The sequence below is a fragment of the Rana temporaria genome, chromosome 3 (genome assembly GCF_905171775.1).
Source record: "Rana temporaria chromosome 3, aRanTem1.1, whole genome shotgun sequence".
NCBI classification, from domain to species: domain Eukaryota; kingdom Metazoa; phylum Chordata; class Amphibia; order Anura; family Ranidae; genus Rana; species Rana temporaria.
This window is the reverse complement of record NC_053491.1, coordinates 339,430,809-339,444,900: the sequence shown is the minus strand read 5'-3', so window position 1 is coordinate 339,444,900 and position 14,092 is coordinate 339,430,809. Positions and strand designations below refer to the sequence as shown.

Sequence of the window (14,092 nt, the reverse complement as noted above, 5' to 3'; positions counted from 1 at the left end):
TTGGAACAGGTATCATCACTGGATGATTTCATCTCTATTCTTGTTCTGGTGCCATCTGTAAAAAGCAAAATTGGTGCGCGTGTTTCTGTGTAGGGCAGAAAGCTTACTGCGTTTGTAAACCCAACATTTAATATTCCTGATATGTGCCTGCTGTACTATGTACTTATATGAAAACATATCCTGTTCTCTTTGTACTGCTTCCTTTGTGTGAAAACCCTGGTGTTGCTGACAGTCTCTATTAAAACTGACCACACTAAGCAGCAGGACACACCTAGCTATGCTGGGAACTCAGTCTGCTCTCCTCCAATGATAAGACTTGTCCTGACACATCCCCCTGCACAACCAGTCACTGGGAAAATCAGTGTGCTGAAGCTTCTCCTCCCCCTAGCTCTTATGCAGCTGAGAACAGAGGGAACGTGATTCACTTACAAAAAAAAGGAGAAAGGGCATATTTTTTTTTTCAATTTATAAACAAATGTTTTGCCTTTCTTTTTTATTGTAAACCCACTCATTCCGTTTAAAAGGCGAGGGGTTTCAATCACTTTAAGAAAGATATATGTAACAGGATCTTAATATCATATCATATAAAAAAGGTTCCTATGATGTTATAAAGGAAACTTACACTCACGCTCAGTATTCCACTTTCCATGAACAGGCATACATTTTTTAGCACATGTAATAGCTGTAGGTTGTAAAGATGTGTTCTTACCAAGTGCCCCTTTTAGGCTGTGCACATAAACCACAGCGTTGTTGGATCCTGATGCCAGCAGAAAGCTTAGGTTTGGGTCCTCACCGTGGCCATGATGCCAACGAACAGAATTCACCAGTTTATGATGTTGCTGGATAGTGCAGATCAGTTGAAGAACTGGAGCCCGGAAAATTTCAATACTCCTAAAATAACACAGCCATATACTTTAAAACCATTGTGTTGATTTTCCAAGTCAAAAAGACATAGGAAGAAAATTGGGGCCATACAATATGCCATATAAATCTAAAAACCAGCTGTGCATCCAAAAGTAACTTTGAGCCTTTTTTTTTAGTTGTGAGCAGCCTACCTCTTCGTAAAAGATAAAAAGGAGTTGGCATATATTAGGGGAGGTCAGTTCCTCTCCAAATATAGGGATTTTTTGATGTGAGATGTGTTGCTCTTGGTATCCAAGGTAGGCGCACAAAACACAAGGTTTAAAGTAGTATCAAAAATAATTTAATCATGTAAATATAAATATAAAATATCATATTTCATACAGTCATTAATACAATGAGATATATATATGGTCAGAACCACAATTACATGAAAAACAGGGTATGGGGGAAATTGGTTATTTTAAGGAAGATTAATGCGGATTTAGCCAACTAGTTTCGCACTATGTGTGCTTCATCAGGGCTTGCATAATGTTCCTGTTCCTTTAATGCATGTAGCGGTCTGTGTATGACATAAAGATTCATCATTAATACAGATATAGTACAATAATTTAATATGTTTTATTTTAAACATTTGAAAAAATGTGTGTTTTTAACACATATATACATAAAGAGGGATATATAGTGCGCTTACCATTTCCGTTAAAAAGAGCTCCGAGAGCCGGGCAGAAAGGTCTGCCTAGAAATCTACAAAGAAGCACTGGATGCAATCAGGAGATTAGTTATTCCACTTATAATCAGTGGAAGCCAGGAAGTGGAATAACTAATCTCCTGATTGCATCCAGTGCTTCTTTGTAGATTTCTAGGCAGACCTTTCTGCCCGGCTCTCGGAGCTCTTTTTAACGGAAATGGTAAGCGCACTATATATCCCTCTTTATGTATATATGTGTTAAAAACACACATTTTTTCAAATGTTTAAAATAAAACATATTAAATTATTGTACTATATCTGTATTAATGATGAATCTTTATGTCATACACAGACCGCTACATGCATTAAAGGAACAGGAACATTATGCAAGCCCTGATGAAGCACACATAGTGCGAAACTAGTTGGCTAAATCCGCATTAATCTTCCTTAAAATAACCAATTTCCCCCATACCCTGTTTTTCATGTAATTGTGGTTCTGACCATATATATATCTCATTGTATTAATGACTGTATGAAATATGATATTTTATATTTATATTTACATGATTAAATTATTTTTGATACTACTTTAAACCTTGTGTTTTGTGCGCCTACCTTGGATACCAAGAGCAACACATCTCACATCAAAAAATCCCTATATTTGGAGAGGAACTGACCTCCCCTAATATATGCCAACTCCTTTTTATCTTTTACAAATTTTGATGGGATTGTGAGTGACTGTTGCTCGAGAGGAAGTCATTCATTCACTTACATAATTTATTTCCAGCCTACCTCTTCATCTGCCTGCCCACTTATTACTTTCTCTGGTTTATCATTTAGGGCATTTAGTAGAAAACTATTGACATCTGACAAGCCAGAGTGACCACATACTGATCGGAAATTGGCTGGTCCTGAACGGGCCAAATTTCAAAAAGAGTACAGCCAGTTTTAATTTCTCCTTACTATACGCCAAAGAAAAAAAAAAACACACAACAGTAGTTCACATTGTCCAGCCTGCCCTGTTATGGTGATCCATTTCTTCCAGGGCTCCTCTGCACACACTCAGATAGAGCCACCTGGGTCCCACACAACTCTAAAGTTAAGAAAAAAAATCACTGCCAGCCCATTCTCATGCATTGCTCCTCCTGTGTCAGTGTCATTGCAAAACAGAGCCTCTAAATACCTCATTAGCTCCGTTCCTTCTGGCCGCTCTCCTCCGAGTGTATCTTTAGATTGGAGGAGACCCGTCACATGACAATCCATGAAATGCCAGAGGAGAGCAGTCATGTGAATGGGTCAAACAAATAATGGTGCTAATGAGGTATTTAGAAGCTTTGATTTTCAATGAATGTGACACAGGAGGAGCAGTGTATGAGTACGGGCTGGCAGTGATTTTTTTCCTAACTTTAGAGTATGCTGGCAGTGCTGTCCCAGGAGACTGAGGGTCTCCTGGAAGTGCACAGGGCAGTGTACTGTGCAGGGGGGGGGGGGGGGGTGTTGTGTACTGTGCAGGAGCCTTTTGAAAAGTTTATTTTCTGAAAATCCCCTCTTAAATTTAGGGTGCATGTTATACGCCTGTGCACGTTATACGCCGATAAATACGTTAACGCAGTTAACATTGCACTAATCTTTCCTCCGCTTTGATTTTTACCTGCCCTTTGTAAAATTGCGGAATTTAACGTGGCCTAAACACATGGCAACATATGTGAACATATTCCATCATATTAGAGACCCTAAACATTTTTTGAGTTGAGCACCAATGGGGGGGGAAGCATGATGCATGAAATACTTCTAGAATATATAGTTGTGCTCATAAGTTTACATACCCTATCAGAATTTATGATTTCTTTGCCCATTTTTCAGAGAATATGAATAAACACAAAAACTTTTCTTTCACTCATTTTTAGTGTTTGGCTGAAGCCATTTATTATTAACAGCGTTTACTCTTTTTAAATCATAATGGCAACAGAAACTACCCAAATGACCCTGATCAAAAAGTTTACGTACCCCAGTCCTTAAAACCATGTATTGCCCCCTTTAACATCAATGACAGCTTGAAGTCTTTGGTGATATTTGTGGATGAGGCACTTTATCGTCTCAGATAGTAAAGCTGCCCATTCCTCTTGGCAAAAAGCCTCCAATTCCTGTAAATTCTTGGGCTGTCTTGCATGAACTGCACGTTTAACCACTTAAGGACCGCCTCCTGCAAATATACGTCGGCAGAATGGCACGGCTGGGCACATCAACGTATATGTACGTTGATCTTTAAGTCCAGCCGTGGGCGCGCTCCCTCGACCCGGTCCGAAGCTCCGGGACCGCGGGACCCGATCGCCGCTGGTGTCCCGCGATCGGTCCCTGGAGCTGAAGAACGGGGAGAGCCGCGTGTAAACACGGCTTCCCCGTTCTTCACTGTGGCGGTGTCATCGATCGTGTGATCTCTTTTATAGGGATCCACAATCGATGACGTCACACCTACAGCCACACCCCCCTACAGTTGTAAACACACATTAGGTGACACATCACCCTTTCTGCGCCCCCTGTGGTTAACTCCCAAACGGCAACTTTCATTTCCACAGTAAACAATGCATTTTTTGCTGTGAAAATGACAATGGTCCCACAAATGTGTCAAAATTGTCCGAAGTGTCCGCCATAATGTCGCAGTCCCGAAAAAAAATCGCTGATCACCGCCATTAGTAGTAGAATTTTTATTTTTATAAAAATGCAATAAAACTATTCCCTATTTTGTAATCGCTATAAACTTTGCGCAAACCAACCGATAAAAGTTTATGGCGATTTTTTTTTATCAACAATAGGTAGAAGAATACGTATCGGCCTAAACTGAGGAAAAACAATGTTTTTTTATATATTTTCGGGGGATATTTATTATAGAAAAACGTAAAAAATATTGAATTTTTTTCAAAATTGTCGCTCTATTTTTGTTTAGAGCGCAAAAAATAAAAACCGCAGAGGTGATCAACTACCACCAAAAGAAAGCTCTATTTGTGGGATAAAAAGACCACCAATTTTGTTTGGGAGCCACGTCGCACGACCGTGCAATTGTCTGTTAAAGCGACGCAGTCTCGAATCGCAAAACCTGGCCTGGTCCTTTAGCTGCATTTTGGTCCGGGTCTTAAGTGGTTAAGGAGACTGAGATGACCCCTCAAGAACCTTCACTTTATTCTGCTGTAGCCAATGACAGGTTGACTTGGCCTTGTGTTTTGGATCATAGTCATGTTGGAATGTTAGACTGGGAGGGAATATTGGAATCGATAATCACAGAACAGAAATGGGAATTCTTCAAAAAGGCTGTTTTGGACCTCAATGCAAAGTAGATTACCTTGGGCAATACGTTTCAAAGGATAACAATAAAACCTATGTGGCTCACGGTCAAAGTAAAAAAAAAGCTATAAAACTAAGAAAAGAGCTTTAAAAAAACGATAAAAATGAAGGAACACTAGTGTCATTTAAATGTTACAAAGAATTTAACAGAATATGTAAAAAGGAAATCAAGGATGCAAAAATTCAAAACGAAAGACAGGTTTCAAATATATAATAGTAGGACAAACCTCAAAAAATTATTCAAATATATTAATAGTAAAAAGGTCAGGTCTGAGCATGTAGGCCCTTTACTAAATATTCTAGAGTAGGTGACTGGGGAAAAAGAGTAGGCTAATTTATTAAATAATTGATTAAATACTTTCTTCAGCTCTGTGTATACAAAGGAGCATGGGGGAGTTCATGTCCATAATGGGGGTGGTATTGACCCCAAATGATCCACAATGGCTGAAAAGTGATATGGTCCAGAAATATTTAGACAGAATAAAAGGTGCATAAAGCACCTGCACCTGATGGCATCCAGCCACGGGTCCTAAAAGAATTGAGCTCTGCAATTTCAAAGCCATTGTATCCAATTCTTAGGGACTCATTAATGACGGGAATAGTACCACTGGATTGGCGCAGGCCCAATGTGGTGCCTATATTTAAAAAGAAAAAAAAAAAGGAAATGAAACACAAGATTTCTGCAATGAATAATTGGATTTTTTCATTGACAAAATTTAAAAAATACGTGAAACCATTAAAAAAAAAAAAAAAAAAACCAAGTCTCACCTCTACAAACCCCAACAAGAAAATATTAATATAAATATTCTTCAATCAACAAAATTTAGACTGGATACAATTGCCACTGATACCACTAAAAGCATCATCGGAAGCCTCCGAGACAGTACATCGCCTAACGACATCATTCCCACAAAACTTCTGAAAGAATGTGCCGACATCTTGGCACCCACGATCACGCACCTTATAAATCAATCATTTAACCACTTAAGACCCGGACCATTACGCAGGTAAAGGACCTGGCCAGTTTTTGCAAATCGGCACTGCGTCGTTTTAACTGACAATTGCGCGGTCGTGCGATGTGGCTCCCAAACAAAATTGGCGTCCTTTTTTTCCCCACAAATAGAGCTTTCTTTTGGTGGTATTTGATCACCTCTGCAGTTTTTATTTTTTGTGCTCTAAACAAAAATAGAGCAACAATTTTGAAAAAAAAAATCAATATTTTTTACTTTTTGCTATAAAACCCCTCAAAAAAGATAAAAAACGTTTTTTTCTTAGTTTAGGCCAAAACGCATTCTTGTACATATTTTTGGTAAAAAAATATAAAAAAAATCGCAATAATAAAAATTTACAGCGTTTCCAAAATAGGGGATAGTTTTATGGCAGTTTTATTAATAATTTTTTTTTTTACTACTAATGGCGGCGATCAGCTATTTTTTTTCGTGACTGCGGCATTATGGCGGACACATCGGACAATTTTGACACATTTTTGGGACCATTGTAATTTTCACAGCAAAAATTGCTATAAAAATGCATTGTTTACTGTGAAAATTACAATTGCAGTTTAGGAGTTAACCACTAGGGGGCACTGTAGGGGTTATGTGTGACCTCATATGTGTTTCTAACTGTAGGGGGGCGGGGCTGGATGTGTGCCGTCACTGATCGCCTTTCCCTATATCAGGGAACAGACTATCAGTGACATTGCCACTGTGAAGAACGGGGAAGGTGTGTTTACACACACCTCTCCCCGTTCTTCAGCTCCTGTGACTGATCACAGGACACCGGCCAAGATCGGGTCCGCGGAGCTTCGGACCGTGCCTGTGCCCAGCCGTGCCATTCTGCCGACGGAAATGTGCAGGAGGCGGTCCTTAAGTGGTTAAGGAAGGTACGGTTCCGACCTCCCTCAAGCAAGGCATAATCAAACCCCTTCTAAAGAAACCCAACCTCGACCCCAAAGACCCAAACCATCGTCGACCTATAACCAGCCTCAACGTCTTATCCAAGATTATTGAGAAAGCAGTAGTACAACAGCTACAACACCATTTAGACACCCACAAACTACTGGACCCACTACAATTGGGTTTCCGTCCAGGTCACGGGACGGAAACAGCACTTCTCAAAATATGGGATAATGCTCTTGAAGCAGCAGACGAATGAGAATCCCGTCTTCTGATACTGTTGGACCTTAGTGCTGCCTTTGACACAGTAGACCACAACTCTACCCTGGTTCACATCATTCCTGGAAAATCGGTCCCAGACAGTGAAACTAGGACCCTTCACTTCTGAGTCCCTCAAGGATCACCCCTGTCGCCCATACTATTCAACATCTATCTCCGCCCACTCCTCAAAATTATGAGTAACCAGGACCTACTCTATCATTCCTATGCCTACGACACTCAACTTTACTTTCACATGAGCAACAAAAAAGATCAATACCACAGACTAGAACAATGCCTCACTTTGATAGACAACTGGATGGCGGAGAGTAACCTTAAACTCAATGGATCCAAAACAGAACTACTTCTGCTTCACGCAAACCGAAAGACAAATTCTAGGACGACTTGGACGCCACCCCCCCCATTTTGGAACAAACCATCACCCCAAGCACCAAAGTCAAAAGTCTTGGAGTCACCTTTGACTCTGACATGACGATGGATGCACAAATAGGATCAGTAGTCAGCGGATCTCACCATCTTCTCTGCTTGCTGCGTAGACTCATTCCCATCATCCCGAAAGAGGATACAACAGTAGTGGTTGGAACAATTATCAACTTTTAGGCTCGACTATGCAAACTCCATCTACCTTGAACTCCCAAAATACCAGATTGCTCGTCTACAAGTCATCCATAACACGGCAGCAAGACTGGTAAAAGGAAAAAAAAACTGGGAATCAAATCACTCTGTCCCTGAGGACCCTCCATTGGCTAGCCGTAAAGGACCGAGTCACATTTAGGGCCCTGTGCCTGACGCAAGAATGTGTACAAGGACTCGCCCCCCAATATTTATGTGAGAAAATGAAATACCACAATCCCGATCGCGTTCTTCGATCAACTAACCAAAATCTACTTCAAATCCCCAAGGCCCGCTACAAGTCCAAAAAAAAATTAAGATTCGCATTTCAAGGACCTCGACTGTGGAACGCGTTAAATAACATCCGTACGGAAGTAAATCATCAGGCCTTCAGAAAAAAACTCAAGACCCACCTCTTCTGAAGGCTAAAGAAGAAAATGGATACCAAGCGCCTTGAGGCGATTCAGTTTGCATCTGTAGCGCTCTACAAGTTATTCACTCACTCACTCACTCACTCACTCAGGTGGTCACCATCTCAATGAAATCAGTGTACTGGCCGCATCCCTGAGATAATGGACAAGAAAGTTGTTCACCCTGAAGTGGGATTTTCTAGGCCAGACACTAATGTGTGTAAAAAAAATTTAATAGTACACAATAAGCATGATTACAAATGTATATAAAAAACATGCATCAAAAACAAGGTGTGCATGTGTGTGACAAATAAACAGCATATACAGTAGAAAACAGCACATATAAAACAATGGCAAAAAGGCAAAAAGCAAAATTTTGGTATCATCACTCCAAATGACTTTGTGCCAGAAGGTTTGAGGCTTGTCTCTGTGCTGTTTGGCATATTGTAAGCGGGATACTTTGTGGCATTTGAGTAGTAATGTCTTTCTTCTGGCGACTCGACCATGCAGTCCATCTTGCTTCAAGTGCCTCCTTATTGTGCATCTTGAAACAGCCATACCACGTTTTCAGAGTCTTGTATTTGCACCTGAAGTTATTTGTGGGTTGTTTAATTTGCATCCCGAACAATTTTCCTGGCAGATGTGGCTGAAATTTTAGTTAGTTTACCTGACCGTGGTTTGGTTTCAACAGAACCCCTCAATTTCCACTTCTTGATTAGTGTTTGAACACTGCCGATTGGCATTCTCAATTCCTTGGATATCTTTTTATACCCCTTTCCTGTTTTATACAGTTTAACTACCTTTTCCTGCAGATCCTTTGACAATTTGTTTCCTTTCCCTATGACTCAGAATCCAGAAATGTCAGTGCAGCACTGGATGAAAGATGCAAGGGTCTGTCAGGAGTCCAGAAACTCATTGACCTTTTTATACACACACTAATTACAAGCAAACAGATCACAGGTGAGGATGGTTACCTTTAACAGCCATTCAAACCCCTTTGTGCCAACTTGTGTGCCAAAATCTTTTGATCAGGGTAATTTGGGTAGCTTCTGTTGTCATTATGATTTAAAAAGAGTAAACACGATTGATAATAAATGACTTCAGCCAAACACTAACCATGAGTGAAAGAAAAGTTTTTGCGTTATCATTTATATTCTCTGAAAAATGGCCAAGAAATCACATTCTGCCAGGGTATGTAAACCTATGAGCACAACTGTATGGGTTAATTATGCTACAAATGTTACCTTTAAATGTGCAGCTCAAAAGCTGAAAAATATTGATTAAGGGCTCTTTCACACGTCCGTTCAGTTTTTCAGATCAGTTTTTTTTTCCATCAGTTGATCCGTTTTTCCATCAGTTTTTCATCAGTTTTTCCATCAGTTTTTCCATCCGTTTTTTCATCTGTTTTTTTTTATTTTTTTTTGGGGCTTTTTACATAGAAAAACGGATGTTAGCGGAACGGATGATAAACGGATCATCCGTTTTTCGTCCGTTCCGTTTTTTAGACGGAAGAAAAATAGGGTTTTCTTCCGTCCAAAAAAACGGAACTGAACGCAGATGGATGCTAACGGACGTTAGCGGATGCTCATCCGCTAACGGACGCTAGCCCATAGGGAAGCATTGCGGTCCGTTAACGGACGTCCAAAAAACGGACGAACGGAACGGACGTGTGAAAGAGCCCTAACAGGTCATCAGAGTAAACTGGACTATAAAACAGACAGATGAACTTGGCTGGTCTTATGCTGGGCAAACAAATCACAATCAGCAATTGATTACTGATCTAGTCCTTTTAAATACCCCTTCAGCATTAAAACAATCTTTTTACAAGAAAAAAAAAAAAAAGGATTGATTTGGTTGACTGTTTTTTTCCCCCAGGATCAATCGCTACCATTTAAATAAAACAACTGTTATGACCAGTACTGTTTGCGACTACAGAGAGCGCAGAACTCTTCATTGGCAGTCTCATAAAGCTCCATACTGGTTAGGATGTTACATGCTTTGGTGGACAGTGACTTCAGTTGTCAGACAAAAAACATTATATTAAAGCGGGGGTTCACCCTATAAACAAAAAAAAAATAAAACATTTTTTCTTCTAGCATAAAATTAGGCATAGTAGCGCGAGCTACAGTATGCCTGTCTTGATTTTTTTAGCGCGGTACTCACAGTGCAATCGTACATTGAAGATACCGACTCCCCGCGGGGAATGGGTGTTCCTATCCAGACGGAGGATGATTGACGGCCGGCTCTGGCACGTCACGCTTCTCCGGAAATAGCCGAAATAGGCTCGGCTCTTCACGGCGCCTGCGCATAGTCTGTGCGCAGGCGCCGTGAAGAGCCGAGACCTACTCCGGCTGTCTTCGGGGAGCGTGACGTGCCAGAGCCGGCCGTCAATCATCCTCCGTCTGGATAGGAACGCCCATTCCCCGCGGGGAGTCGGAATCTTCAATGTACGATTGCACTGTGAGTACCGCGCTAAAAAAATCAAGACATGCTATGGAGGGTGAACCACCGCTTTAAGGGTGCTCACTGTAAAATCAAGCAACAGTTGAAAGGTTTTCAAGAATTTCCTTTTCGATTTCAGTTCCACTTAAAATTATTATATATATATATATATATATATATATATATATATATATATATATATATATATATATATATATATATATATATATATATATATATATATATATATCAGGATGCAGCGAATATGTCACAATTCCTATTCTTAGAATTGTTTAATACAAGTCACTTACCCATCTTCGTTGCCAATGGCTAAGTGCTGTGAGTCGGGTTTCCAGCTCAGTTCAGTGTGTGCAGGCAACTTGTGCTGATCAAACAGAAACAAAACTCATCAAACCAAGTACAATATTTACTCAAAGGAAGCACTGTCAACACTAACAAAAACGAACAGTTAATGAAATTTGAAAATACATTGCTCACAATACATTAAACTGTACCTGTGCACACTTTTCAGAAATTTGTAATTTGTATACCTTGGACACAAAATAGGAAACAGGCTGGGTATTTACAGACCCTTTGGTTATGAAATGCCACATTCAGGTCATTGAACACTGTCAACGTTTTTGGACATGCACCCTAAGCATATGCTTATAACCCTACCCCATTCAGAGACCTAATATTTTTAGCAAGGAATGCAGAGTAACACAGGAACAAAGAGGAGGATGGCCTGTGTCCTCCAAGATATGGAATTTAAAGTAAAATCTTTTTATCTTAAAGCGGAGTTCCATCCATTTTTGAGAGCTGCTCTTAAATGAAAAAGACCACGCCTCGTTTTTTGGATATTAACCACTTGCCGACCGCGCACCGTCGATATATGTCCACAAGGTGGCTCTGCTGGGCGAGAGCACGTAATATGACGTCCTCTCTCCCAGCCCCCCCCGACTCCCGTGCGTGTGCCTCGCGGGCGCGATCGCCGCCAGGCACACGCGATCGCTCGGTACAGAGCGGGGACCGGGAGATGTGTGTGTAAACACACAGCTCCCGGTCCTGTCAGCAGGGGAAATGCTGATCTTCGGTTCATACAATGTATGAACCGAGGATCAGTGTTTCCCCTAGTGAGGCCACCCCCCCCACAGTAAGAACACACCCAGGCATACTTAACCCCTTCCCCGCCCCCTAGTGTTAACCCCTTCACTGCCAGTGGCATTTTTATAGTAATCCAATGCATTTTTATAGCACTGATCGCTATAAAAATGCCAATGGTCCCAAAAATGTGTCAAAAGTGTCCGAAGTGTCCGCCATAATGTCGTAGTACCGGAAAAAAAAAATCGCTGATCGCCGCCATTACTAGTAAAAAAAATATAATAAAAATGACATAAAACTACCCCCTATTTTGTAAACGCTATAACTTTTGCGCAAACCAATCAATAAACGCTTATTGCGATTTTTTTTTTACGAAAAATATGTAGAAGAAAACGTATCGGCCTAAACTGAGGAAAAAAAATGTTTTTTTATATATTTTTGGGGGATATTTATTATAGCAAAATGTAAAAAATATAATTTTTTTTCAAAATTGTCGCTCTATTTTTGTTTATAGCGCAAAAACTAAAAACCGCAGAGGTGATCAAATACCACCAAAAGAAAGCTCTATTTGTGGGAAAAAAGGACGCCAATTTTGTTTGGGAGCCACGTCGCACGACCGCGCAATTGTCTGTTAAAGCGACAGAGTCCCGAATCGCAAAAAGTACTCTGGTCTTTGGGCAGCAATATGGTCCGGGGGGTAAGTGGTTAAAAAAAAAATTCTTCTATAGTACCTTTCAATGAAGTACATAGTGTACTTCCGATTCTTCCGAGCCCCGGCACAGGACGTCATATTCTTTTGTGCGCCAAGCCCCCCCCCCGATGTCTTCTGGGACCTGTGTGTGTCCCAGAAGACAGCTGGCCATTCACAAAGTGCTGTGCGATTTACGCATGCGCAGTAGGAAACGTGCAGTGAAGCCACAATGCTGCCGGTTTCCCTTAGGTAGAATGGTGGCGCCTGCACTTGATCCGATGGACAAATCGGCCTCAGGGGGCCGACATTGCGAGCTCCCTGGACAGGTAAGCGTCCTTATTAAAAGTCAGCTGCTACAGTGTGAGAAAAACCATGGAATTATGGGTAAATCTTATTCCCATTAACCCATGCTTTTTCCTTGTAGTTTTGTCTTTTAGACGCATGCCCCTTCTATGACACTGAAGTGAGAAGACAGCCTCCACTGCAGCATTTTTATTGGACAGCTTGTTCCAATGGTGCTTTACCATTGGTCCAAGGCTCCAGGCTGTCCATTAAGCTCAGTGCTTCTGACAAGAAGTCAAAGAAAATCCTAGCTCAGCCTCTCAGTCTGCTGCAAACAGAGTGTGCCAGCTTGTATTTAACCTGGCTGCTCTAGATGTAGTTTCTGACAGGCTGCACAAGAAGCCCAGTTTCTCCAGGACTATAGATGTCAGGAGCCACTTTGACCAGTGGTTGGGTAGGACTTCAGCGACCTACCCCCCAAATTTGGGGTCTCTGTGACCCCAGGTTGGCGAGCTTCGACCCTCAATCTTTTTTTTTTGGGGGGGGGGGTTGCATGTTCATGGCAAGTGAGGCTCTGCCTTACCTGCGTCCCCTGACTGCCCACCCCTGCCAGAAACCCCTGTAGAATCTCACAGATGGATGGCTTTTTGATCTTTAGGTCCAAGCATGGGATCTTAGAGAGGCAAGTTTGTTTGCCAAAAGAGAACTTTTGTGTTTATGATGAGGCCTAAGTATTGTAGATGAAAGAACAGCTGGAGAGCAGACCCTTGAAGGTTAAAAGCCAGAAGCATCCGAATAGTTGATAGTTTGATTTTGATGGAGATAAATCCTTTAGAAGATGGTCATCTAGGTGCACTGTGACCTAGTCAACCCCACACACTTTGAATGCCCTGAGTTCTTAGAAGGGCGAGCATTGGGGCAAGAACATCTTCTATAGAATAGGTATAGTATGATATTTAAGACTGAGAAGGTGAAAGCATGATATACTATGGGAACAATCCACTTTAGTGAATTTTTTTTTCCACTGGATATAACTCACCAATGATTTTCAGGAAAGTGAAAATCTTTTCAGAAGTATTCCAATAGACATCATATTGGCAATTCTATTTGTTCATGAATTGGGAACGTCTTTTTAGATTTGTCACGTCTCTTGGTACACAAAGGGCCATCGCAAGATGGGGGCGACTCAAGTGTAACTGTGCCAAGGCTTTTGCGCACAGCAGAAATGAGCATGGCTACACTAGTATGCATGTTACATGAAGCCAAGGTATCAGGTGTATAGGAGCCTGGGGGTGAGAAATCTCACCTAGCCTCCTCCAGCATCAACTACAGGTCCTCTTCAACCTCCTCTGGTTCAACTGATTCTAAGGCTGGGTTCATACTACTACACTACTTTCATCCTACTTTGCTCTGCTACATCGGTCCTACATTTATCCTACATTGGTCCTACATCCATCCTACTTTCATGAACAGGATACTACTTTGGTTC

At 41.2% G+C, this 14,092-nt stretch overlaps 1 protein-coding gene across 2 annotated transcripts in view; it reads right to left on the bottom strand.

Annotated features, from left to right (window-relative positions):
- The window catches only part of GEMIN5 (gem nuclear organelle associated protein 5), a 127,052-nt gene that overhangs the window by 65,540 nt on the left and 47,420 nt on the right, over window positions 1-14,092 (bottom strand). For both annotated transcript variants that reach the window (XM_040345087.1, XM_040345088.1), the window contains exons 13-14: window positions 10,841-10,914; window positions 710-891 (exon numbers count right to left, since the gene is read on the bottom strand). In XM_040345087.1, coding sequence (XP_040201021.1) covers window positions 710-891; window positions 10,841-10,914 — 256 coding nt within the window. The remainder of the gene's footprint in view (window positions 1-709; window positions 892-10,840; window positions 10,915-14,092) is intronic.